Source organism: Protomyctophum bolini, assembly GCF_963924005.1.
Source record: "Protomyctophum bolini genome assembly, chromosome: 8".
In the NCBI taxonomy this organism is placed as follows: Eukaryota; Metazoa; Chordata; class Actinopteri; order Myctophiformes; family Myctophidae; genus Protomyctophum; species Protomyctophum bolini.
Genome location: NC_137869.1, coordinates 11,323,744 through 11,347,857, shown reverse-complemented (window position 1 = coordinate 11,347,857; position 24,114 = coordinate 11,323,744). Strand labels below are relative to the sequence as shown.

General features: G+C 39.6%; 2 protein-coding genes across 5 annotated transcripts in view; one reads left to right on the top strand and one right to left on the bottom strand.

The window, feature by feature from the left end:
• Positions 1-6,630, bottom strand: part of jak1 (Janus kinase 1) — a 44,298-nt gene extending 37,668 nt beyond the window's left edge. For 2 of the 4 annotated variants that reach the window (XM_080769504.1, XM_080769501.1), the window contains exons 1-2: positions 6,364-6,630; positions 2,618-2,835 (exon numbers count right to left, since the gene is read on the bottom strand). In XM_080769504.1, coding sequence (XP_080625630.1) covers positions 2,618-2,828 — 211 coding nt within the window. In that variant the 5' untranslated portion in view covers positions 2,829-2,835; positions 6,364-6,630. Of the gene's footprint in view, positions 1-2,617; positions 2,836-4,821; positions 4,937-6,363 lie in introns of all 4 variants that reach the window. The other 2 variants (XM_080769503.1, XM_080769502.1) reach the window with 2 other exon arrangements.
• A 7,386-nt stretch (positions 6,631-14,016) lies between these two features.
• Positions 14,017-21,583, top strand: ak4 (adenylate kinase 4). The gene is made up of 6 exons (XM_080769314.1): positions 14,017-14,217; positions 14,406-14,560; positions 16,333-16,452; positions 18,380-18,552; positions 18,890-19,008; positions 19,742-21,583. The coding sequence occupies exons 2-6, from the start codon at positions 14,419-14,421 to the stop codon at positions 19,866-19,868; spliced, it is 681 nt and encodes a 226-aa protein (XP_080625440.1). The 5' UTR covers positions 14,017-14,217; positions 14,406-14,418; the 3' UTR covers positions 19,869-21,583.
• Positions 21,584-24,114: the final 2,531 nt, after the last annotated feature.

Sequence of the window (24,114 nt, the reverse complement as noted above, 5' to 3'; positions counted from 1 at the left end):
TGTTATAGTGCCACCAACAGATGGATATTTGCCATTTGGTGGACATTTGATGGCATTTTTGCCATCAAAGGCATTAATGGCACCCTTTTCACGTTGGCCTATTAGAGCGCCACCACAATAACTTACCTGACAAAGACCTGTGGAGCACTTTTCTAGTTTAATCTGAGAGCATTAGAAGAGGCACAATATCCATAGATTATGCATATGTACAAGCTAAAGCTAATTTGTCCACATCCATGCTGCTGCTCATGTATTTTAGTTTTGTTTTTTTAAGATATTTTTTGGGATGGGGGGGGGAGAGAGAGAGAGAGAGAGAGAGAGAGAGGCAGCAAAGGCCGTCAGGGCATAATTGTGGCCCTAAGCCTTACAGTAATACATTTGTGTTCGGCATCTGCGTTTGGATCAAAAATGTAACCTTGCGAGGGTGGGTTAGCAGTGGAGAAACTTTCAATGATTACAATGGGAAATTGGGAATCGTTGATTCTGACATAATGCAATGAAACACTTGATGGCCCCAGTAGTCGGTTAGCTGATCTGCTTTTGAAGGGACAGGTATACGTACAGACCATGTTACAGTCACAACAGTCCATGCATTTATTGGTGAAATTTGGTGGTACTGCCAGTACCAGGTGTGCCAGTTACAGACCACTGTAGAGGCAATGACAATGGAAGAATTATGAATTTTTATAAGGGACTCTTAACCGAACATGATTCATGCAAAGAGCCACAATATTGTCTATTTTTTTGCAGTTTGATTTGCTAAAGATTTACTCCTGTGATTTGCCTGTGGGTCAAGTACTGTGTGAGTAAGCGCTCATCTCCATTCCTGTCACTCTTCCTGTGTTGCTTTCCCTTGTCCTTTTTCTCACATACACACCCTTTCCCTCTTTCTGCACTTGTCTGGTCTAGTATATTGTTCTACAATTCTGGACCAATTTACGGAATTTCCTCTGGTCGGAAAGAGTGAGAGAGCGCGCGTGTGTGCGCTCGTGCGTGTGTGTGTGTGTGTTTTTATTCTTCATTCTAATCTTTAAAAGTCAGGCCAGAGGCCATAGAGTCATGTTTCCATGTCGACAAAGCTACTGCTACTTGTCATACACGACATATATTATGTGTGACCTTCCCTATCCTTTCCAACTTCCCACAAACTCATTTCACTTTCACACACCTAGAGCCAGTGACATTTAGTGTCATATAACATAAACAACTAAAAAGAATAATCTATTTTCAAAACGTCCAGACCAATGGAAAACACACAATGATTATCACTTAGATTTTAAAAGCTCAACTGAATAAGTTCTTACTGTATTCCATTAGTGGACAGATTCACGTGCAAGGACAGGCATAATTTGCAACGCAAACAGAAAGACAATGAAACAACAACAAAGAAAGAAACAGACGTCTGAAGGGACAGCTAGATGGATGGAGAAGGATCAAACAAGCAGGCAATTAATTAGGGAAATAGACAAGCATGCAGATACTGTAGTAATGGCAGCAGATAGATGGGGCAAAGACATTTAACCCCATAATATCCTCTTTAGACACGTGACCTTGCTTTAAAAGCCCTCACAACACACAGGTAACTAATACATTTCAGGTCACATTCCACAGTTGCCAGAGCTAGGGCTATTCTCCATATTCAGACCGCAGCCATCTTGCCAACAAGGTGATACCTAGGTGACACTTCCCATAGAGAGCCCATTCATCCAAACAGAAAAGTCCTCCCTAATTATATTAAACACCGTCAAAATCACCAACATTGCAGCTGTAGGGAAAGCTTGAATTATCCTCTTTCAATCTGTAAAGTTTTTGTTTAATAAAGATCCACCATAGACAGAATTTTATGAAACAAACACTTTACAGATTGAAAGAGGATAATTCAAGCAATTTCCCTACAGCTGCAATGTTGGCCAGATACATTAAAAGTAAAAAATGTTCCAACCAGCTTGTTTATTGCATTTTTGTGAGCTGCATGCTGACTCTGATTTTTGGTGGTGAGGTGACCACCGCTCCGGTGGTGAGCTGACCACCGGAGCTGAAATAACGTTGAGCGGTGGTGAGTAAAAACAGAGAGAAGGGCTTGGGCGGTGGCGGTGGTTTGCTCTTCACCGTGGCACCTCACCATAGAAAATCCAGACTATGTATGAGCCTTTTTTTGCTTCATCAAATACGTTTCTGCCTTGTGTCATGCTGACTATTTATCAGCATAAGCAGGCGTGAGCTATAATTAGTTGCATCCAGGTGATGTGCACCAAAAGTATCTACAAGCACACAACACGTCACGGCGTGTTGAAACATTCACTCATTGAATTTGTAGTTGTAATATTAATATCACGTCGGTGAATTAAACATGAGCAAACATGACTAGGAATAGTCAAGTGAACACTGAACAGTAAACACTTTAATCACTTTAAATAAAGCCGCTCATTTTGGAAAACACTAGCGCTTTGACAAGAATTCTGAACATGATGGCAGCAGTTAATTGCAATACAAACAAAAAAGCACAGCAAAGTAGATTGGCATGACGGTAACTGCCAACTGTCAACTAAAAATACTGAGTAATAAATAATACCAGCAACTAATTTAGGTCTAGTGCATAAGCAGGAAAGAGACTGACCACATTCCTTGGCAGCTTCAATGCAGAGGTCCTCGGCAGTGTGGCAACCTTGAAATTTCTCCAGCTGTTTTTTGTCTGGGAGGTAGAAGTGGATCTCCAGGCCCCTCAATGCAGTTGAAGAGGGGGAGGACGACAGCGGGGCCCTCTTGCTGGACCTCCTCATCTTCCCACACAGTTGCCTAGTCAGCTCCATTATCCACAAGGTTGGCATTCAGACACTGGAAAGAAAAGGACATAGGATTAGGGAAGAGTGTGGTGGTGGTGGTGGTGGTGGTCTCTGTTTTCATTCATGTTCAATTTCAGTTTTCATTTCAACAATAAAAGTTTGATTCAAATGGGGATATAGAATAGCACAGGTAAAGAAGCATAAGACAGATGCTCTCTTATTGTTTTTATTCTTTGTAATTATTTGTTTGGTCCAAAATATTGTGTTTGTTGTCATGATTTGTTACAACTCGAGTTGGCTTTGTACGACGCTTCTTTAAATAAATACTTTTTCAAATCTCTATCTATGGGAAAAACGCATTGGGAATTATTTCCTGGGCCTGGTGTCGTCATGAAAGGGGACGGGGCTGCGGCGCTCTATTGGGTGCTGTACTAGCCTCGGTCCCAGGCTTACTTATCTGCAAAAAGAAAAGCCTGGTCACAACCTAAAGCAGAGAAGCTACCGGCGGTTGTATCCTCCGGAAAACAGCCGTCAAATGTATTTCCCCCGGATACGATAGTTTCCCGACCAATCACAACACTTGTTTCATTCGCGGAGAATGTAAACTGATTTGTAAAGAATCAACGATTTCACTTCCGCTAAAATCCCGCAACTTCCGCTGATAGTCTTTTCAGCTTAGGTCTTGCCCAGGGTGGTGCTGTACAGATTCCGACCGCGAGTCCCTACAGAGGATAGTGAGAGCAAAAGCCCACACCTGGCTGTTGTGGTATGATGAGGGGGAGGGTATGATTTTGGAACATCACTCACTATATTGCTGTTTTTTGATTACCCCATCTTTAACTGTAAACTCAGCCAGCTTGGATCCTGCTCGATATAAACAGAAGTTTAGTGCTATTCTCAATCATTCTTGAATCAGTGGGACGTTAACCAAGAATTTGACTTTCTGACTAACAAACAAATACGGCGGCCACCCACTGATCAATACGTTTATGTTACCCAAAATACACAAGAGTCCTCTAATCACCCTATGGCCGGCCACAAGACATCAACTCATTCACTGCGTGTTTTTACATCTTTTTTTGTGTTTTGTAAGTTTGATGAACACACAATTTTTTGTAAATACCTACGCTCTATGAAGCAAAGGACAAGTCAGCCTATATAAATGGAAACATAACATAGCAGAGGTGGTGGATGTTTTCCATTCCCTTGCAGTTTTACTGTCAGCTCTCCCATAAAAACATGATATTTTCCCTCTGCCAATATGATGTATTTTTAAAAAAAATCCAATCATTAATTATTAGGCTACCGTTACAGTATTACTATAATTATTACTTTGGCTTTGGCATGAGTGACACACACACACCCACACATAAAAAAATGAAAATAAAACAGCAAATTATTGTTGAAATCAGCATATTCAATGAAATCTTGAGAAATTGATCAAGGTGGAAGTGCTGCATAACGAAAGTACTACTACTCATGGGTGACATTACCAGCTGTCAGCTGAAAAGCACCGAACGTCTCATGCCCCTTTAAATGATTATCTGATTGGAAAGGGTGTGTCATTTTCAGTAGTGGTGTTCTATCTTTTCTGTTGTGGTGGCAGGAAATGCAATTTTGTGTTGTCCTTTTGATTGACATCCCCATTTTCATCCCTCATTTTTCAAAAACAGTTAATATAGCCTATCTACAAGTTCACCACACATCGCTGCCCTGACAGTGATGTAGATTGGCCCGACATAATTATTGCATAATGGTCTGATCGCAATTATTTGAGATAATCACAATTATTTGATTGTTTCCATGGTTCTGTATAAATCAATCAATTGGTCATTACTTTATTTGTATGTTAATTATATTTCAATGTTCAATGGCAATAACACAATTGAATCATGAATCACAATTATTTCTATCACAATGAGCCTTGCAGGACACTGCCAAAGACACCAGGAGCTGCCAGTCAGCAAACTGGTGCTGTGGGAACCAACACATGGGCACCGGTCATGAGGACGTCCCATACTAACATATGTGGACGTACTCAAGAAAGATGCAGGAGTGCAAAGCACCAACGAGCTGGCCAGATGTATGGAGAACCGGGATGACTGGAAGCGACGATGGAATGCTCGTCTGAGACGACCTAGAGAGAGAGTCGACTAAAATGTGGTGATAATTCGTGACATGTCCTAGATGTAGATCAGAGCATGTAGATCACCTATTTTAACCATTTTTTAAATAGGGCAACATTTCCATTTGGGAAATGTCAGAGCAAACATTCATTCCATTGCAGTCTAGTTTAGTTTCAAATATAGTTAGCATATAGTAGTTGACGACAACAACCAGCCCGATGAAAACACAATCAAATGGAAAAATAAATGAACAAAAACAGAGTGAAAATCATTTATAGCATGAACTCGAGAGCACAAATAAAGACTAGTTACCGTATTTCAGGTTGATATTTTTTAATCAACATATTACCTACTGCATTAGCCATAAACCATTATTCCTTATAACTGAACCATTTATAAAAAAGTAAATATGCTACTATCTACAATATCTATAAAATAAAAGCCTAATTAAACCTATGAGCGGACAAATATGTAATAGCCTATATGATTAACCAAAAATCCATACAAACTATAGGAAATTAGGAATCCCCAAAATACCTTATTGTAGGTATGCCTATGGCCCAATCTGGGAGCCCATTGAGCAATATGAGAGATTATAATGCAGTAGTCAATTTACTTTTACTTCATTTTATACCGTCCGGCGTCCGTTACATTACAAGAATCATATATATTTTTCTTTTAAACGAGATCGAAAAGGTATAGGCCATACCCATCCTTATAAGTTATTAATGGTTAAATATTAACAAGGAAAAAACATACATAAACAAACAAGACAAAACAATAAAATAACAAAAAACTGAAAAACAATTACAGAAACGAGAGATATAGGGTTTTATAGGATTCACTGTTCAATTAAATTTCCACATAAATGCCCTGTCAATAGGTCAACTTGACCTATTGAAAGGGCATTTATGTTTGAACATAGCCCCTCTCGGAACCCTACATAAAGCTTTTATGAAATTTGATTGTCGGGTAAAGTCTTAAAAATGTCAGAAACTTTACTACCATTGGGTTCTGCTTGTGGGGCTAGTTTGAACAGTGAATCAGTGGTAATTTAATTTTAACTTGATCTATGATCTATACATATCTTAATTGACCGATCATAGATCAAGTTAAAATTACCACCATTTAGTATCGGCTAATATACACTTGACTATAGTGCCGATACTGTACTATCTACAAATGACGAAATGAGATAATATGGGACGTGTGTGTGTGTGTGTGTGTGTGTGTGTGTGTGTGTGTGTGTGTGTATTAATATTATGCCAGCCAGACTAACATTAGCATTTTGATAATCGCCCGAAGCAGCAATAAGCGCCAAACAAGCGCCAAGTACTGTACTTGATAATAGAATTATAACTGTGGCTTGTATGTGTACTTTATCAAACAACCAAGCAAGGACAGAACACAGTTATGAGACTGTAAGTAACAGTTGTAAAAGGTTACACACTTACCTAGCAAGCTAGCCAGACAGCTGGCGAGTTACTTCCGTTTCGTTTTGTACATTAGAAGACAGAGCTTCTCTAGCTTCACGTAAAGTCTTATGTGTTGGCCGTGTGATAAAAATGTCCAAGTATCAAAAATGGTCCAAATATCACTATACCCCGCAAAAAATAGATGAACGACGGCTATTTCCAACCTATTTCTTGTCGATGCAGACAGTGCTACTTTGATAGCGGACGCGGCCGCAGTAATCTTCTAACCCTTCCTGACAAGCAACGTCCCAATTCCCGAAAACAGTGCTCTGCAACGGAGGCTCTGATTGGTGCTCACGTCCGTCAGTAAAGCTGACGTTCCCCCGCCCACACACACACACACACACACACACACACACACATACGCACACGCACACACATACGCACAAGCACACGCACACGCGCACACACACACACACACACACACACACACACACACACACACACACACACACAGTGTGACACACACACACACACGCGCACACACACACACACACACACACACACACACACACACACACACACACACACACACACACACACACACACACACACACACACACACACAAACACACACACACTTGCTTACTGTCTGTCTGTCTGTCTGTCTGTCTGTCTGTCTGTCTGTCTGTCTGTCTGTCTGTCTCTCTCTCTCTCTCTCTCTCTCTCTCTCTCTCTCTCTCTCTCTCTCTCTCTCTCTCTCTGTGGGTGGGGGTAATGATACTGATATCTATGTATAGTGAAATAATGTTCAGGAATATTTATATTTATTAATATATTTCCTGTTAGTTGTGTGTAGGTGTTTACAGGAAACGGCAATTACAAATTCCTTTGGGAAACCCCTGTAAAAAGAATACCTGTTTGACAGTTACATAGCCATGGGCCACAATGATTGTGGTTGTGGAATTTGTGGGTCAGCCTGCAGGTGTTGTTGTTGAGCAATGCTGTCCCAAATCATAAGGCAGTCTGTAGGCTATCTGTTAACATAATTACCGTGGAAAATCCAAAGCAGAATTGATATCCACCTGTTCCAGAAGAAGTCTCACAATTCAAAGCCAGGCAAGGCAAACATTTTTGAGACCGACTGCATCTGAGACATAGAGGCCACATAGATGATAGAGGCATCGGTGCGTCACCGTTTTTGTATGTGTTCATGTCAATTTTGCTTTTCTTATTGGATTAAAACCATAACCCCTTTTGGACTGAATTAATTTCTAATGATGAAAAAAAATCTATATCTAATCGATATATTGTATTGTATCTCAACAATATTAAGCTGAGATACTCAATTTAGCACAAACAATAGATATAAATGTTGGAATGTGCCAAATTTGGCACAGTAGGCTAGTGGTTATATTAGGGTTGTTAGAAAAACAAATGTGATTAGCCTACTCTGAGGATAGAAGTAGCCTAGGGTTCTTCTTGTATTTAATTGAAGGACGGGACAAATTGGAAATTGTCCGTTTTAAAAAGAGGAAGTTAAAAAAAGAATAAACATAAAGGGACTTCACATGCCATCCTTTATGATCGTTATCCTATATGCCTTCCATTCCAAGATGTATGACTATTGACAGACATGCCTTCCAATTCCAAGATGTATGACATTTCCCAAGAAGAGGTCAGCTATAGGAAATTACTAAATTAGAGGCTTTGTTAATAATTTAGGACCATCATCTTCTCTGTTTTGTTCAAAGCTTAATCTGCTTTCATTTTAGCCTGCATGGTTGTATAACCTTAGGCTATTGATATTAATCTCTAATTTTAATATAGGCCTACATTATGTTGAATTTAGAGCCTACATTATCTTGATATTAAACATGTATAACGAGGTGGGAGGTTGAAGTATGTAGTGGTGTCGTCACGTGCCCATATAGGTCCAGATGTACAGGAATACTGGATAACTCACGGCTTAGACCAACTCACCCCCATGTCTCACATGATTACTCTTGACTATGATGAAAGGGAACCAGGTGAAATAATTCAGAATGTGTTGTATGTTTGTAGAATTCATTTCAGCTTTATGTACACTTTGGCTATTTAGAAATAGCATGTGAGCTTGCAGATCTGCTATTTTCAAAAGCTGTGTTTCTATTGTGGCCTATATGTTTGAAAACGTGTGAAATGGGACAAAAAAACATTGTCCAATTTGTAACATCTCAGGCATTAAATTTATATTTTATATAGAATAATATAATAACAGTATTGATTAAACTAATAATAGGGTTGTCATTTTTGAGCAGTGCCTCCGCTCTGTCTGTCCCTGTGTCTGTATGTATGTCCAAGCACGGAAAGCTGCACCACCTAAAGTGGCCAGTAGAGTACAGCACAGAGTAAAGTGGCAGTACAGTAGAGAGCACAGTGCACTACAATACAGTATACAGACAACAATAAATCTATAGTTGCACCGCTCACTTCACAAAGCTTGATTTTTGTGGCTGGAAAAAAGCTATTGTAACACCCATTTTAAGGCTGGGGACAAAACAAATGTGGCTAACTATAGACCAATTAGCATTCTACCTGTTGTGTCCAAAGTGGCAGCGTAATGGGTGGCCCAACAACTAACTGCTCATTTGAACTCAGACCACAATCCTCTGCACCCACTGCAGTTCGGTTTTCACTCCAACCATTCAAAAGAAACAGCTAACTGTTACTTTTTGGAAAGTGTAAAGTCAAAGTTAGATGCAGGTGCCATATAGTGGGTGCCGTAAACCGTATATCTGGACCTTAAAAATGTAGCAGATTGGGGATGTGAGTTGGAAAAGGGGTGAGTTATCAGTTACCATCTGCTGCACCACCAAATAGTGATACCGGTAGTTAAATGCTCATGACATTTGAATTGAACAGCTCAATAGAGGCAACAACAGAAGACAAAACAAAATGCATACATGGGGAAAGCCCCCATATATTGTTTATACATGAGGAAAGCCCTCATATATTGTGGCCACGTCTCGTGACATCACTATGACATCATCAGGGATGATAGTAAATTAGGGATCATATCATATTATAGTAAATGCAACCTGCTGTCGCAAATAAGCCCATTTATGGAGATCCATGATGTCATCAATATTTGTATATGGATATATGTCAGAACCTGTTGACATTCCATTTGTTGATCCTTCCCCATCCATCCTTCCCCTTTGATTTCTCCCTTTTGACTGATACCTGTCCATTTAAACTCTAGATGGGCCTGCCCCAAAGTTATTTGTGCAGCAGCGCCCGGCAGCCGGCGAAAACTGGAGTTCTCAACAGGCCACGAAAATTAAGGCCCGGCCCTACCTGGGCCCTCATCAATCCCTGTACACTTATGACCCTGCCACCGCTGCCACCCTTAGATCTGACCTATTCTGACATTCCATAATCCATATGTTGATCTGCCCATGCCAACAGAAACCAACTTTTCAGTATTTCCCATATTGCTTCCAAGATCATCAGACTCCCTACACCCACACTTTCTGATGTGAACAATTAAGGCCATCACACGGTTAGCACTTTCAATATCAAATGACACTGATCATCGCTTTTTTAACCTCATGCCATCTGGACAAAGATACAGAACCTTGCCATGGAAAAAGCAGGAGTTTTGTCCCGAGCCATCGCGGCATTAACTGCCCCACGGCGCTGACCCGCCGATAGGATGGTTCTGTATACAGTGTACATTATGTATGATATTCGTATACTGTAGTTACTAGTAGGCCTACATGCAGTACACACACACACACACACAATCAATCCATGATTTGATTTTGGTAAAAGAAACAAATTATTATAATATAACTTAAAACCAGGATCCATGATGTATTGGAATTTAACACCAATTTTAACTAGCCTAGTCCTGGTCAATTCATATATTGTGCTATTTTTCAACTACCTAACAAATTCCAAATTCCCAAATTATGTTTTACAAAATATACAAGTAGCCTATAGGCCTACAGTACTAGTGCAATGAATGTAATAAATGTTACATTTTTCCACTTACACGATTTTGAATATCATCCTATTCATTATTGAGGTTTCTGCAAGTATAGTATACAAAATTTCAACATCCATGCAGTCCACAACATGCATCTCCAACACTGTGGCACAGTGTGGAAGCTCCCTCTGTTGACAACAGTAAGGACTATAAAGTGGTGAAGGGAAAAATACTGTTTGTTTTCCAGAAACGTTTGTCTATATAGTATAGTATGGACAAAAATGAATACAATGGTACACACAATGGATATATCGTATCACCATGTCTATGTAAAACTGAATCAATAAAGAATTACTGTATACCTGTCACAAGTTACAACTATTATTCAGTACTGTATCTAGACTAAATGCTGCTGTCAAGTGACCCCCACCCCCCCTTGAGTCACACATAGTATGTACAGCCCAAACTCTTTCAATTAACCCATTTTATAAAATGCATGAGCATCAAAATTAACCCATTTGAGTAACATCTTAAAAATGTGTATAAAGAAGCTTCCAGGAATAGCTTCCTACAACTGTTTTTTTCTGAAATGTTGCTATATACAAAAAAATTGCTATATACAATATATATACAATAAAGCAGTATCAAAGATATATCTATTACAGTGTCAATTTTCACTTCCATTTTACCAATGATGTTCTAGGAATAATATAAACAAAGACAGAAGTGTTTTTCTTTATTTTATCTCTTTTTTGATACACAGGATGTTCCACTGTTTAGGGCTAAATATTTCCAATGTAACTTAATGCAATATGCAGTCAAACGTTTCTTAGCTCAATGTGTCCTCTAGTAACAGTACCGTACCTTGACGTTTGATTTGTGCCTGGGTGATTCAACTTAATTGATGATCCATTGTTCTAGTGTCAAGGTGGCAGCCATCCTTCAGTTATCACAGTACTGTACCTTCTATTGGGACAGCATCAGCACCGTGATAACTGAACCAGGGGGGCCATTAAAATCTAGCAACCCATTCCTCCTCTCTGTCTTGTGTTGTTGACATGTGGCATCCATCCAGTCATCCGTCTGCTTTTCTCTCTGTCCATCCCTCTTCAGCCGGTGTGTTGCTGAATGTTTTCTGTTGTTATTCTCACCAGCATGTGTATGTTATGTTTATGTAAGTATCCAAATGTAGTGTAGCAAATAATACAATACACTAATCTCCACACTATAATCATGTAAGGTTAACAATATTTGACATGAAAGTTAATATGTAATATATTACTTTTGTTACTTTCCTAACATTGGTTACCAACAAGGTGGACTTTGCCCTGGAACAGGGGATTCAGACCTCAAAGAATGGATAAAACACTGTGGACCTACCTAAGACAGGAAAAGTACATGTGGACATCCAATTCAAGAAAGGATGTGATTACTCCTAAACACCAACTCAAAAGTCTGGATTAAAGGATGCAGTGCAGTGAGGGCCTGTGACCTGTAGAAGCAGGTTAGATTAGCAAGTACACACACACACACACACACACACACACACACACACACACACACACACACACACACACACACACACACACACACACACACAAAGTTACAGTTTTATACAGAACAAGCAGCATTTAAAAAATGCTGACAAAACCATGTATGGTGCAAAGATGTGTTTTTCCGCCCTTGTAGAAGCTCCATATAATTCATACCAACCACACCACAGCACTGAGTGATGTCAGACTTGTTATGGTTCTTTCAGGACTCCGCCTCCTCGGGGCGAGAAGCCTCTCCAGCAGTCCAGTCGCGTCGCGCTGTGAAGCAGACTCCTCCCTGAATCAGTCCGCCCTCTGCACTTGATGTAAACAACTCGATTAGCTGCTCCTCTGTCCCTGTCTCACGCACGCACGCACGCGCACGCACACACACACACACACACACACACACACACACACACACACACACACACACACACACACACACACACACAGCCAAAACAGTACTTGCCAAAATTTTGTTGTATATCAAAAATCTGCATTATGCAATAATGTAAAACGTAAGACGAACTATTATTTCATTGTCTAACAGCGCTTTAATGCCTATAATCATATAGGTTAATGATTATGAGTATTGCAAACTCCTTTATATAAATTACAAATGTAAATAACAGTATGAGCCTTGTATACAGGCATCAATGGGCATGCTCTCTCCCACAGTTTAAGTGACTGACAGCAAGCAAAACAGCGTGATTTCAATTCTGCATGGTGCCAAAGCTTGTTGCTGTTTTCTATAAATAAACAAAAGTTTATACAAACCAAAATCAGGCTGCTGTTCATGGCTGTACATAAAATATGCCTGCTTGTATTAAACAATGCGTGCGTTATAAGAAAGCGACATATCTGTGCAATGTTATCGTTGTATTGAATCATATTATTGAGCAGCCAAACGTTAACGCCCAGCGTTACGCACACCCCTTTCTAGGTAAAAAACAAACAGCATGTTGTGCAACGATTCAAAATAACACCATTTATTCTTATTTACTATCATTTACTGTTCAATATCAGACCATTTTAGCTTAACTTACCTTTAAATCTTCAGTTTAATTCCCGTGTTTACATGAATATGTTTAATGACGCAGCAAGACCACACAGACCAACGTGATTGTCGCCATTTTTTGTTGTTATTGAAATCCCCAAAGCCATGTGACAAAATTATAATGATGGAAAAAAGGCTTCCGGGTCTTCGCGCAAAACGAGTTGTGTAATTTTTTTGTGTTAATCGTCCAAGACTCCAAGTTATTCGTCTGATGGAATCGTCAGGTTTCAGCTGACTGTCAGGAGGAGACACCAGAGTGTGCGTCTGTGCGCTGCATTTGACAGCTTTGGACACTGCCGCCGCCGTATGGCTCGCAACAAGTATATTCCGATCTGTCCGCAAATGTTGCGTGGAAAGACTGCGTACCTCGTGTTTTTGCGCCAGTAGGCTAAGTGGCAGTGACCAGTCAGTGTGTGGACTGTGGAATGTGGATACAGACTTGCCTTTGCGTAGGTTTAGCTCATCAAAATACGTGCTTCTCGCTTTGATCACAGAGCCAGGCTGTCAACAAGTGTTGGAATGTCGAATCTCTCTCACTCATTAACCAATTAATAGCCTATAATTCAGATGTTGCCTAAACAGCATCTCTTTGAACAAAACGCTATAAATATAGACTATAGTACACATTCAAGCATGTATTTGTATCCAGTTGCTTGATAATATTGTATGATAATATTATATTATATTGTATGATAATATTCTACCTCTCATCATCTCAGAAAATACCAGGGAGGTTTCGCTGCACGAACGTTCAGGTGCCATTCAAGAAACTCTATGCCCCGACCCCATACTAGTCCTCCCTCTCCCATTTTCTAGCATTAATTAATTAGGCGGCCTAGGCTATCCATTGACTTTAGATCACCTCATTAATTTACAAACAGCCACAGGATAATCGGATAGATAGGCTACTTTTAAAAGTCTCCGTTTTCTGAGGTAGGCTATTGGCGGAACCCATGTAGGCATACTGGCCTGTAGTACTGTTAAATAAAGGACTACAATAACCACACTACTCTGCGAAGTTCCTGCGCAGAACCGTCCGCATTTTTTCAGGATGATGTGTCGGGGGGTGGAGGGGTCACAGAAAAATAGGGCGTTGTGGAAGCTCCCTCATTCATTCGCAGAGAAAACTTTTTTTCCCCTTAAAGACGTAGGCAAGTTGGTGTCCTCGACAGAGAGCTGAGAAGGGAAAAAAGCGTATTTTAACTTCCATCAGAGTCAAGCTCTAGCAGTCTCTGTGGGGAGGATATAGCCAATGTTTGCAGAGAGCGATCGATCTCTGTGTAGAGGTAGAGCTCACTAGATTCCAGAGATAAGAACCAGTTGAATTGGTAAGATAAAACTAAAGTAAATCACATAATGTCGTGCATTGTAAGATATTTCATTCGTGCATGAAACTAGGGAAGGTTTGGTTTAACGGTTATTTTTTCGGACAATGGGCTTTTCCACGATATGCAGTGTAATAAACTGATATGCAGCAGAGCAATCGTTTTGTTTCCTATTTGTGTCACATATGCAGGCTGTTTTGGAGAATGGCCAAAATATTCCGAGCTGCTATCATGGGTCCACCAGGTTCGGGAAAGGGGACCATATCGAAAAGGATTGCACAAAGTTTTGGTCTGCAATATTTGTCCAGTGGTCACTTTCTGCGGGAGGCAATAGCTGCAAATACAGGTATGGCCTTGGTCAATAATATTGAGATACATGTGTCTGAACGTTTGTTTGCAATGCAATAGCCTAGCCTAATTTAAGACAAGTATAAAAACAAAAATATTACAAATGGCTGCCGCTCTATATCCCTAATAAATTCGACAAATAATGAAGAAGAAGCTGAATAATTATAATTATTACTCATTTATTTGTATTATTTGGCTTATATTCAAACGCCCGACAGCAATGCAGTTCAGGCGAGGTGAAGCTGCCTGGCATAACGCCAAGACTTTAGCTTCTTTTTAAGTTTTTTTAAACCCTGCTGTACCCTATGGTGAGGGGACGGCCTCATTATACGGATATCCTTGTTTGCACTCCACTACGCCTATGCCCAACATAGATGATTTGAAAATTGATCAAATTGATAATGATGTTGATACTATTTTCTTGCTTTCATGGGAATGGTATGTTATTGTCTGGCCACATGTCCAGCTAGATCTCATTAGTCATTTGATGAACACAACAGAACTCCAGGAACAGGCCTATTATACTACACCACCAACAGTAATGAAGTTTGTGTTCATTCATGACAGAAAAACACATGTGCAGGACTATAATTATACAGTAACCATTTCAATGTTTCCTTGCAAGATCCAGCATCTAAAGTTTCAGTTTACAGCTTCTAAAACAATGGCCAAGATTCACTAGTCCACTGCTGTGCCTGGAATTGCATTCTGTGATTAGAATATTGGCCTATAAGATTTAGACTCATAGATGTATTTTGTCATGTCATAGTCTATGAAATACATCTACGAGAGTCTAAATCTTAGGCTAATTACTAGCATATCACAAAATAGCACAGAAGAATATTGTACACTGTTTAGTTGGTGAGTTTATGTGGGTTTATGCCTAAAGCCCAAACCACTAATGATTCACCATGCAACTACTTGCAACCATTATCCCCAATGGCAGTTGCAAGGAGTTGTGCATGCGGTTGACCTTAACTGTTTTGTTGCAAGGAGTTGTGACTAATTGCAAGGAGTTGCGACTGGTGCTGTTTTGGCATAGAGCGGCTACTTATTGTTAACTAATAACTTATTGCTATTTATTATTAACTATAATAATAATATAGCTGCAAGCAGCGATAAGGTGGGACCAAGAAAGAAGACGATACGCAATAAGAACAATATGCACAAATTAGTTTGTACCCGGATTTGAACACACAACGTTGTGGTCCAAGGGCAAGAGCTCTACTGACTCAGCTACACAGAGACAATCAGTTACTGCATTGTAAACAGCAAAATCATGCAGTGTTTTTTACAACGATTATGTGTGTCCTTGTTTATGGGATCATTGTCCATGTTCGATGTTCATGTTTTCACGTACAAACTTCTCTTCAACCGGGATTTCAGATATTGGTCCATAGATTGTGTGTAGGACGTTTCACGCAAATTGCTCAAAAATCGACTTTATAATAATAAAGTCGGTCATAGATATTGGTGTTAAGATTTCTTCTTCTTAAAAACAAATATGTTAATGATGTAGTAGTCTATCCAGGCAAGCAGGGACATGCAGAGAATGTTAGAGAGGCAGGGGCTGAAAATCCCTAAAAGGGCACTTTTGGCAAATATAGATCTACAAGCTCACAACGTGGCGTGTCACAGGCGGGTAAAAGGGAAGGGGCTCAAACCCCCTTTGATGTCTGTGCACAGGCAGGGGCTCAAGCTTCCTTTAGTGTCTATGTGTGCATGTGCCTGGAGGCAAGTATTTATTGTCTTTCTTCATCTGTCTACCAGAGGCAGGTCTAACGGTGAATAATTATGTGCAGCGAGGCCTGTTGGTGCCGGACCATGTCATGACTAGACTCATGCTGCCCAGACTGGAACAGCTGACTAACATGAGTTTCCTTCTGGATGGTAAGAACCAAACCTCCATTCATTCTCACTGGATTATTGCAAATGAATACAAAATGTTTTATTTTATTTTTAATACAGTATATTTTCTATTTTTTATTATAGTATTTACTACTTGACAGGAAAGTGAAAGGGGTCAAACAGTACAGACAATAGTGGGAATGAAAGATTTTAATAGATTTTTTGACTAGCCTGGGTGTGTACTGTACTGTACGGTACATTACTTTAAAAAATGTAAAATGTACCGTACATTACAGTACACACCCAGGCTGGTCAAGCCACTTTGAATGACTCAGTCATTTGATGAATCACCATCTTATTTTAATCTCCTTTCATTTTTTTCATATTAATATTGTTATTTTCAGGACCATTACTGTGGAACAGTAGACCATTGGATTATTTTGAGTATAATGGCCACTTATGGCCACAAAGTGCATAAAGAAAACTACTCCAGCATGGTATCTCCCTTTCACAGTGCCACATGCACATTGAATTACTGAACAAAGTGAATAGGTTGACCTCAATATCTTCCATAATGCCGTCCCATATTATAATGAACTATCTGCTTACCTGGTGCAGCAAGGGATTATTCAATAGGCATCTGCATGCTTTCAACCGTTACATCATATTAATTATTTAGAATTTTAGATGGTGATCATGCTATTTTCAGAGCACATGGATCACACTTAAGGTTTATCCATTTTTCTAAGATTATTTTAGAGTATAGACTGTGGTGATGTAATAAGAATAAAAACAACTCACTACTACTTTGATATTGTTCAAAAGAACTGTATACACTTTGAAGTAAATGTTAAACAGTATGTCGTCCATCATTCATATGAACTATGGATGATCCAGTCTGAAAAGTGCTAATATTTTGAGACCTGTATACTTATACTGTACGATGCATTAAAACAATCATCAATTTGTGCTGCTAACAATCATTTTGCAAGACCAGGAGATATACTGCTGTTGTAGTGGTTGAATCTGGTTTGTGGCTTTCCTAGGGGCTCTAAGTAACAATTACCACAAACACACTGCTCTAATTTTATAAAATTTATATATTTGATCAGCCCACGGGGGAGTTCAGACAGTCCACTATGCAATGCATACAATGGTAATTTTGCTCTTACTGTAATGTAAGTCATGGGGTGTGAGAAATCCCTCCCCAATTCTGGCATACTGTACAGTACGACAAAAACATAATTGCTGTGAATATATGGTTACAGTGTTGAGTTACACATAACCAGAGTGACATGGTGACCAAATGAATGTATGTCACTCTTGTAGCCGACTTAGTGACATACTAAAATATTCATAGGAGGAAAGACAACACAAACATTATCAGGTTGAACCCTTTCAATTTTGACAAATGCCAAATATTGATAGTCTGTGAAACATATCCCCACCCCCCCAACCCAAGAGTCAAGGACATGCACACACATAAACAGAGTTTAACTACACACAAACACACATGTAGAGTAGAGTTCAATTGTCAAAATGTTAGATATTTAGATGTGTCATCATGACCGTAGTACAAGTGCACAAAGTGCAACCACTGTAAATAAATATATTGAAGTGTGTACAAAATTCTTCACTTTCGTCGAGTCAATACGTATATTTATTTTTATTTGAGAGTGTGACTGTGTGACAGACACACACACACACACACACACCGCATGTGTGCACTTACTTTGTAACTCTGAGAGTATACAGATGTAACCAAATGGACATGTCGATTAGCTGCTCCTCTGTTCCTGTCTCTCTCACACACAGCAAGCATACACAGTAAAATCCTATGATATTTTGTGTAAGTATACAATTACAAATGCAACCAAATTGACCTGTAAATGTCAATTTAGTTACATTTATTTTGTACAATCTCAGAGTTAAATTACCTAGTACCTACTCCTCCCTTTGCTGTCCGTAGGTTTTCCTCGGACCCTAAGCCAGGCCCGGGCCCTGAACACTGTGTGTGATTTGGATCTGGTCATCAGCCTCAATATCCCCTTTGAAACCATAAAGGATCGACTGAGTGACCGCTGGGTCCACCCAGCTAGTGGAAGAGTCTATAACATGGGATTCAACCCTCCCAGAGTCACGGTCTGGACATTCTGAAAGCATGATTTAATAATGCTAGCTATGTAGGACTATAGCCTCTTATTTATCCAACAAATGACTTGATAGCATAACATTATCAGGGAAACCAATGAGTACCAACATATACCTGAAATATTAATTCCCATCTTCCTAGGAATCTCAGCTTTTATGAGGTTCCCAGGAGATTGGAGAGTGACAGGAAAGATAGTGATGTTTTTTTGTGTGTGTACTTTGTGATGTACTATGCTGTGTTTCATCATGTTAAGGAACCTTGCCAATGCAAAGTGTCATGTATCTTTGTGTCCCTTGTTGTGTTATGTTGGATCTGTCCCCACCCCAGGGCAGGGATGATGTCACTGGTGAGCCATTGATACAGCACGATGATGACAAACCGGAGGCCCTGGTGGCCAGGCTGAGACGCTACAAAGATGTGGCCAAGCCTGTAATGGACCTATACAAGTCAGTTCATAATTCTCTACCTCTTTACGAAACGACAAACAAAAGTGTGCAGTCCACTCTCCTCAAATGTTCTTTTTGAGGGGTCTTGTATGCCCAGCTTTCCGAGTTTGTGTAAACGCAAAAGAGAAGACAGAAAAGTGAGGACACAAATTGTGATTGGCTGGAATGACATTTGTGATGATTTGATTGGTTGAGCACGAAATGTGATGTATGATGATAAGAGCGCCCCTCACTTCACACGGGTGTGGGTTTTTTTTATATAAAAGGGAAACTATCATGCTTTTGATGGGCATTTCAGCTAATTGATATAATTTAACCAAGGATATTAAGGAATATTCCCCTTTCTGTTTCTGCCTTTCTCTGTTTCTACACTTCCCATGGAGCATTGTGTGTGCAATTATCGGCCTGTCACACCCACATGGTTTATGGCCCCATTGATGTTGATGTCAACCTTCATATTTTCTGAAGTCAAGATCACTATTTTGCCATAAGCACAGTCAACAAAGACAAGGTCACGGCCATTGAGGGTAGCGGCAAAACAAATGTTTATAGTCATATTGCTGGGGTAAATTTAGAGACGATCTGAGACTTCAAACAACTGACTACTTTTAAATTTAAAAAAAAAGGAAATATGTTGTGCCTTTTAGCCTTTGTGAATTACCTATTTAAAATAAAATTGCCTTCTTCAAGGTACATTTGCATCCTGAATTGTTTTGTTTTATTCTCCTCTCAGGTCACATGGTATCCTGCACTCATTCTCAGGTACAGAGACAGATCGGATCTGGCCTTACATCAACTCTCTCCTCAATGCCAAAATGCACACGCATTCACCAGACGCCTGCCGTTCCCCAATGCCCTGAGAGCATGAAAACAACTAACCCCTCACACCTTCCTGTGTCCTTGTGTATGTAAGGTTTTATCATTTTAACACCGGCAGCTGCATGGAGAAGCCATAGCCACTCTCAAAGGAGAGCAAAGTAACAAAGAAACAAATGGTTGGTAAAGCAATAGTTCTCAGTGTGGGATCAGTGGTGTTTCAGATTTAGCAGGGATTATGTCTGCTTGAAGCACCAGATGGATGAGGCTTCAGCTAAATACAATCCAGAACTGACTGAATATTTAGGCAATTATTATAGGGAAGAATCTGAAACCAGTTTGGTCTTTCTGTGTCTGACAACTTCCTATCCATGGTATTTTATAAATTGTCCTGATGTTACATAAACCCTGTTGATGCTCAAAGATGACTAGAACAAATAATAATTTTGCAAATATCTGCATCCGAATGGTGTAGTTTTATTTGCCTTTGTCATTTAGATATACAATCAAGATCAATGTTTTGTATAAAAGAAAAACAGTTCTTCTATATTGTCTAAAAACCAAATTTACAGTTTCTTAGACTGGGGTCACTGGGGATTTCTTTTTCTTTGTATTTTGTTTTTCAAATGGGCAAAGCTTTCAATCCTTTGGCTTTATCAGCTCAGCACGAAAACCTTCCCAGAGGTACATAAAGTACACGTATTATTTAACTTTTGTGCTGAAATATTCTGTTGCACTAATGACTGATTTATACTTGCGTACTGTGTCACACACCCAAAATAGCCGATCTACATAAGCATGCAACAAAAGTATAACTCACCCATATTACTGCTTCAGGCTGAAGGCCTCCCCTGGCCTACAGACGCACTGTGGCAGTGGTTCTCAACTCCTGATGTAGAATATGGTTGGGTTTCCTTCCCGCTGTCTAATCAGGGACTCATTTGGACCTAGTATACCACATGCTTGCAGTTAACTACATGGTAGGATAGAAAAGTGGCAAGATTATTCTTGTTCTCCACGAATACATTTGAGTCACTACTATCCAGCAAACTCAGAAGCTGGATTTGATACTAATGAAGTAGAAATTTATACACTGTTACATTCCTTCTAATGCTGTCTCTACATTTTCTCTATTTGGAATTATTTACAGTGATTCATGTTTATATGTTGTGCAGTAGTTTTGCAGTTCATTGTTAATCTGATTTGAAATGTTGAAGATTGTTCTGTTATGGGAAAATAGCTCACCTTTAGGGTTCTGACACACGAAGGAGTCGTATTAAGACATTTTATAGCATTTGCATGTTCCAAGTCAATTCTCCTCACTTTACTTCAATTATACTCTTGGGCAAATTCACCAGCTAAACACGAATCGATGTTCTTGTTAGTTTTAATGATTGTTAATCTCGTAGGAGAGATAAAGCAATATACTGTTTTTTGTTTTGTACTATGAGCAGGGATTTTATGTCATTGATGAATTATAGTATCAAATATAAATAAAAGTGACCAAAGATTATGGAATAAAATTGACCTGGAATTCCTATGTGAAATATAATGACAGATTGTTTTGTTTGTTGTATTAAGTGACGATATACAGTATGTTTCAGAGATCATTTAGCCTCCAAGATAAATGTGGATTCACAACAGGGATAAAATGAGTATAGGTTTGCATTTTGTAAGTTCCTCTGGATAAGAGTTTTTTTCTATATGCCTAAAATGTGATCTGTATGTAACATAGGGAATAAAAGCGACATTGATTGTTGGTTGTAGTTGATGATGAATCTTCATTTAATGGAAATACATCATGGTTTTCACACATGAAGATAAATTATGTCAAGCCAGGTGTCTGTGTTACTCCTAACAACAAATAAAGTACTCCACCCCAGTACTTGAGTAAAAAGTATACATACATACTTAGTTACTTACATCAAATATGATTCAACTGCAAGTGAAAGTTGGTCAGTCAAATTTGTACCCGGGAAGTACTGCAGTACTTGCTTAACAAAAAATTACTAAAACGTACAGTATTCAAAAGAAGTACATGCTTTTAAATATCAATGCATTGCTGTAGGCCTATTCAATTTAGCAATTTTCCCAAAAAGTGAAAATATAACAATATAGTTTATTTATTTATTTTTTTAACTAGGAGTCCTTTCGTAGATACTGTATTGTAGTGTAGTAAAAAACATAAGTAAGCCTTGCTGAGCCAATCTCCTGTTTCTGTAGCGTGACTGCGTGAGGCATGCAGCTTCGTGTACACCCCCACCCCCTGGACATGACACTAGTCACAGGGACAGCATCTGCTGAGTGCCAAGCAGGGAGGCATTGGGTGCCATTTCTTTTGAGTCTTTGGTATGACCTGTCCACAGTGTCCAGGGATCAAACCCCGACCTCCCAGTCTTAGGGCGGACACAAAAAGGCCACTGAGCTGGTTAAGACATAAGCTTACCAAAATAACAAATACTGTAATAAGTCAAATGCAAATACTCAAAAATATGATGAAGTAGCCTACAGTTCGAGTATTATCATTGTTACAGTTGATTGCAAGGAATAAAGATTTTCTGTATGACAAGTCTAGAATGAGGAATGAATGGCCCTGAAAGTAGACAAATACGAACACCCTCCTGCAGTTGTGCAACAGCACTCTGAAACTCACTGCTCCACCTTTACGCTAGGCTGGCCTTACAATAAAAAATGATTTTCTCACTCCTGGTTTTATGTGTGTTTTACACTACCCCGACAGCAGAAAGTAATTCTAGGAGCGTAATGTGCTCACTGCTCATGGCTGCCTAATGCCTGCAGCCTATCATTGTCCTTGTTCACCACTATTCTAGTATTCTTATCAAAACATAAACATGAGGGTAGCTGCACCCAGTGGTGAACAAAGTAGCTACTCACATTCTCTACTTAAAACACATTCTGGGCGGGAACCCCTTTTGGTGTTTTACCCCATCAGGCCGGGAACCCATTTTTGGGTTCTGTACAGTATGTACAGTATTAAAAAAATACAAAAAATGTATGCTGCTATATAAATATTTGAAGTTTTTCAGAAAACTTAAGTCAGGCCTTAGGCCTAAATGGGTTAAAGAAGCATTCAGTGGTGATTTGGGAAAAAAAACCGCCCCAGTAACAAGATGTGCACACGCTTTAAAGTGGGGGGACTGGCCAACAGCACGTGCACCAAGGCCCAGCCAACCCCACTCGATCATGATTGGAGGAAGGCTGGGCCCTCTAGCCAAAAACGAAACCTAAGGCTTTTTGACCCCAGGGGTTAACTGGGGACAGGGAGGAACTCCTTATATGGTCAGCACACTCTATAGTCTATAGTAAAAAAAAGTAAAGTGATATTTGATTTAGGTGAAATCACTGAATATAGTAAAAGTATCAATTAGTATCAGTATCAGTTGTTGCACAATTATTGGTTTTGTTGTTATTTTAGTGTGTGTTTGGGGGGTGAGAGAGGCCGGCAAATGCCTATTGAAATGATAGTAATTACTGAGTAATGCCACCAGGGGGAGATCGTGTAAGGTGAGCAGTTAGTTGTGTGAGTGAGCCTCTGCGTGAGGTGAATGAAATTTGTGACGGCCCCTGTACCTTTAAGGAGTCTACATGCTGTTCTGTGTCAGACATCCTTAACCCAATCTCTTTGCAGTGTCAGATTGGGAGGGCGGAGCCTGCAATCGGCAAATATGGGAGAGAAGTTTGGGAGCAATGTAAATATGACGGCCGGCGCAACGCAACTGAGCATTATATGTACGTTGTGGCTACTGTTATATTGTAGTTTTGGACGCGATGGTGTCCATCCTACTTGTAAGGTAGGATGGACATATTTGCAAATGAACCAGTTGTTACAACACATGGATCTCAGCATATGTGGAGCTGACTATCATCACCTGGATCTCCATAGGCCCCGCCTATATGAAGATCACAACACTGACCTCATCAAACCTGGATATCCATATATGGAGAAGACTGGATCATCACCTACATCTGCATATATAGGGCCGGCCAGCAACTCTACGTCTGACCTCAAGGACAACCGATTTAATAGTTTAACTCCTGCTTCTCAACTGTGCCGTATTAAGAAGCTCTGTTGTTTCAGTGCCCTTTGGGCCCTTTAGGGCGAGGTCGCTTCTCGCCCTCAGGGCATCTTACTAAATTTGTAATATCTATACAAAGTAACTTATAACTAAAGTTTTCAAATAGCCTAATTATAGCGGCTAAAAGTACAATACTTACCTCTGAGATGTAGTGGAGTAGAAGTGACCAAGGAATACAAATATGAAACTAACC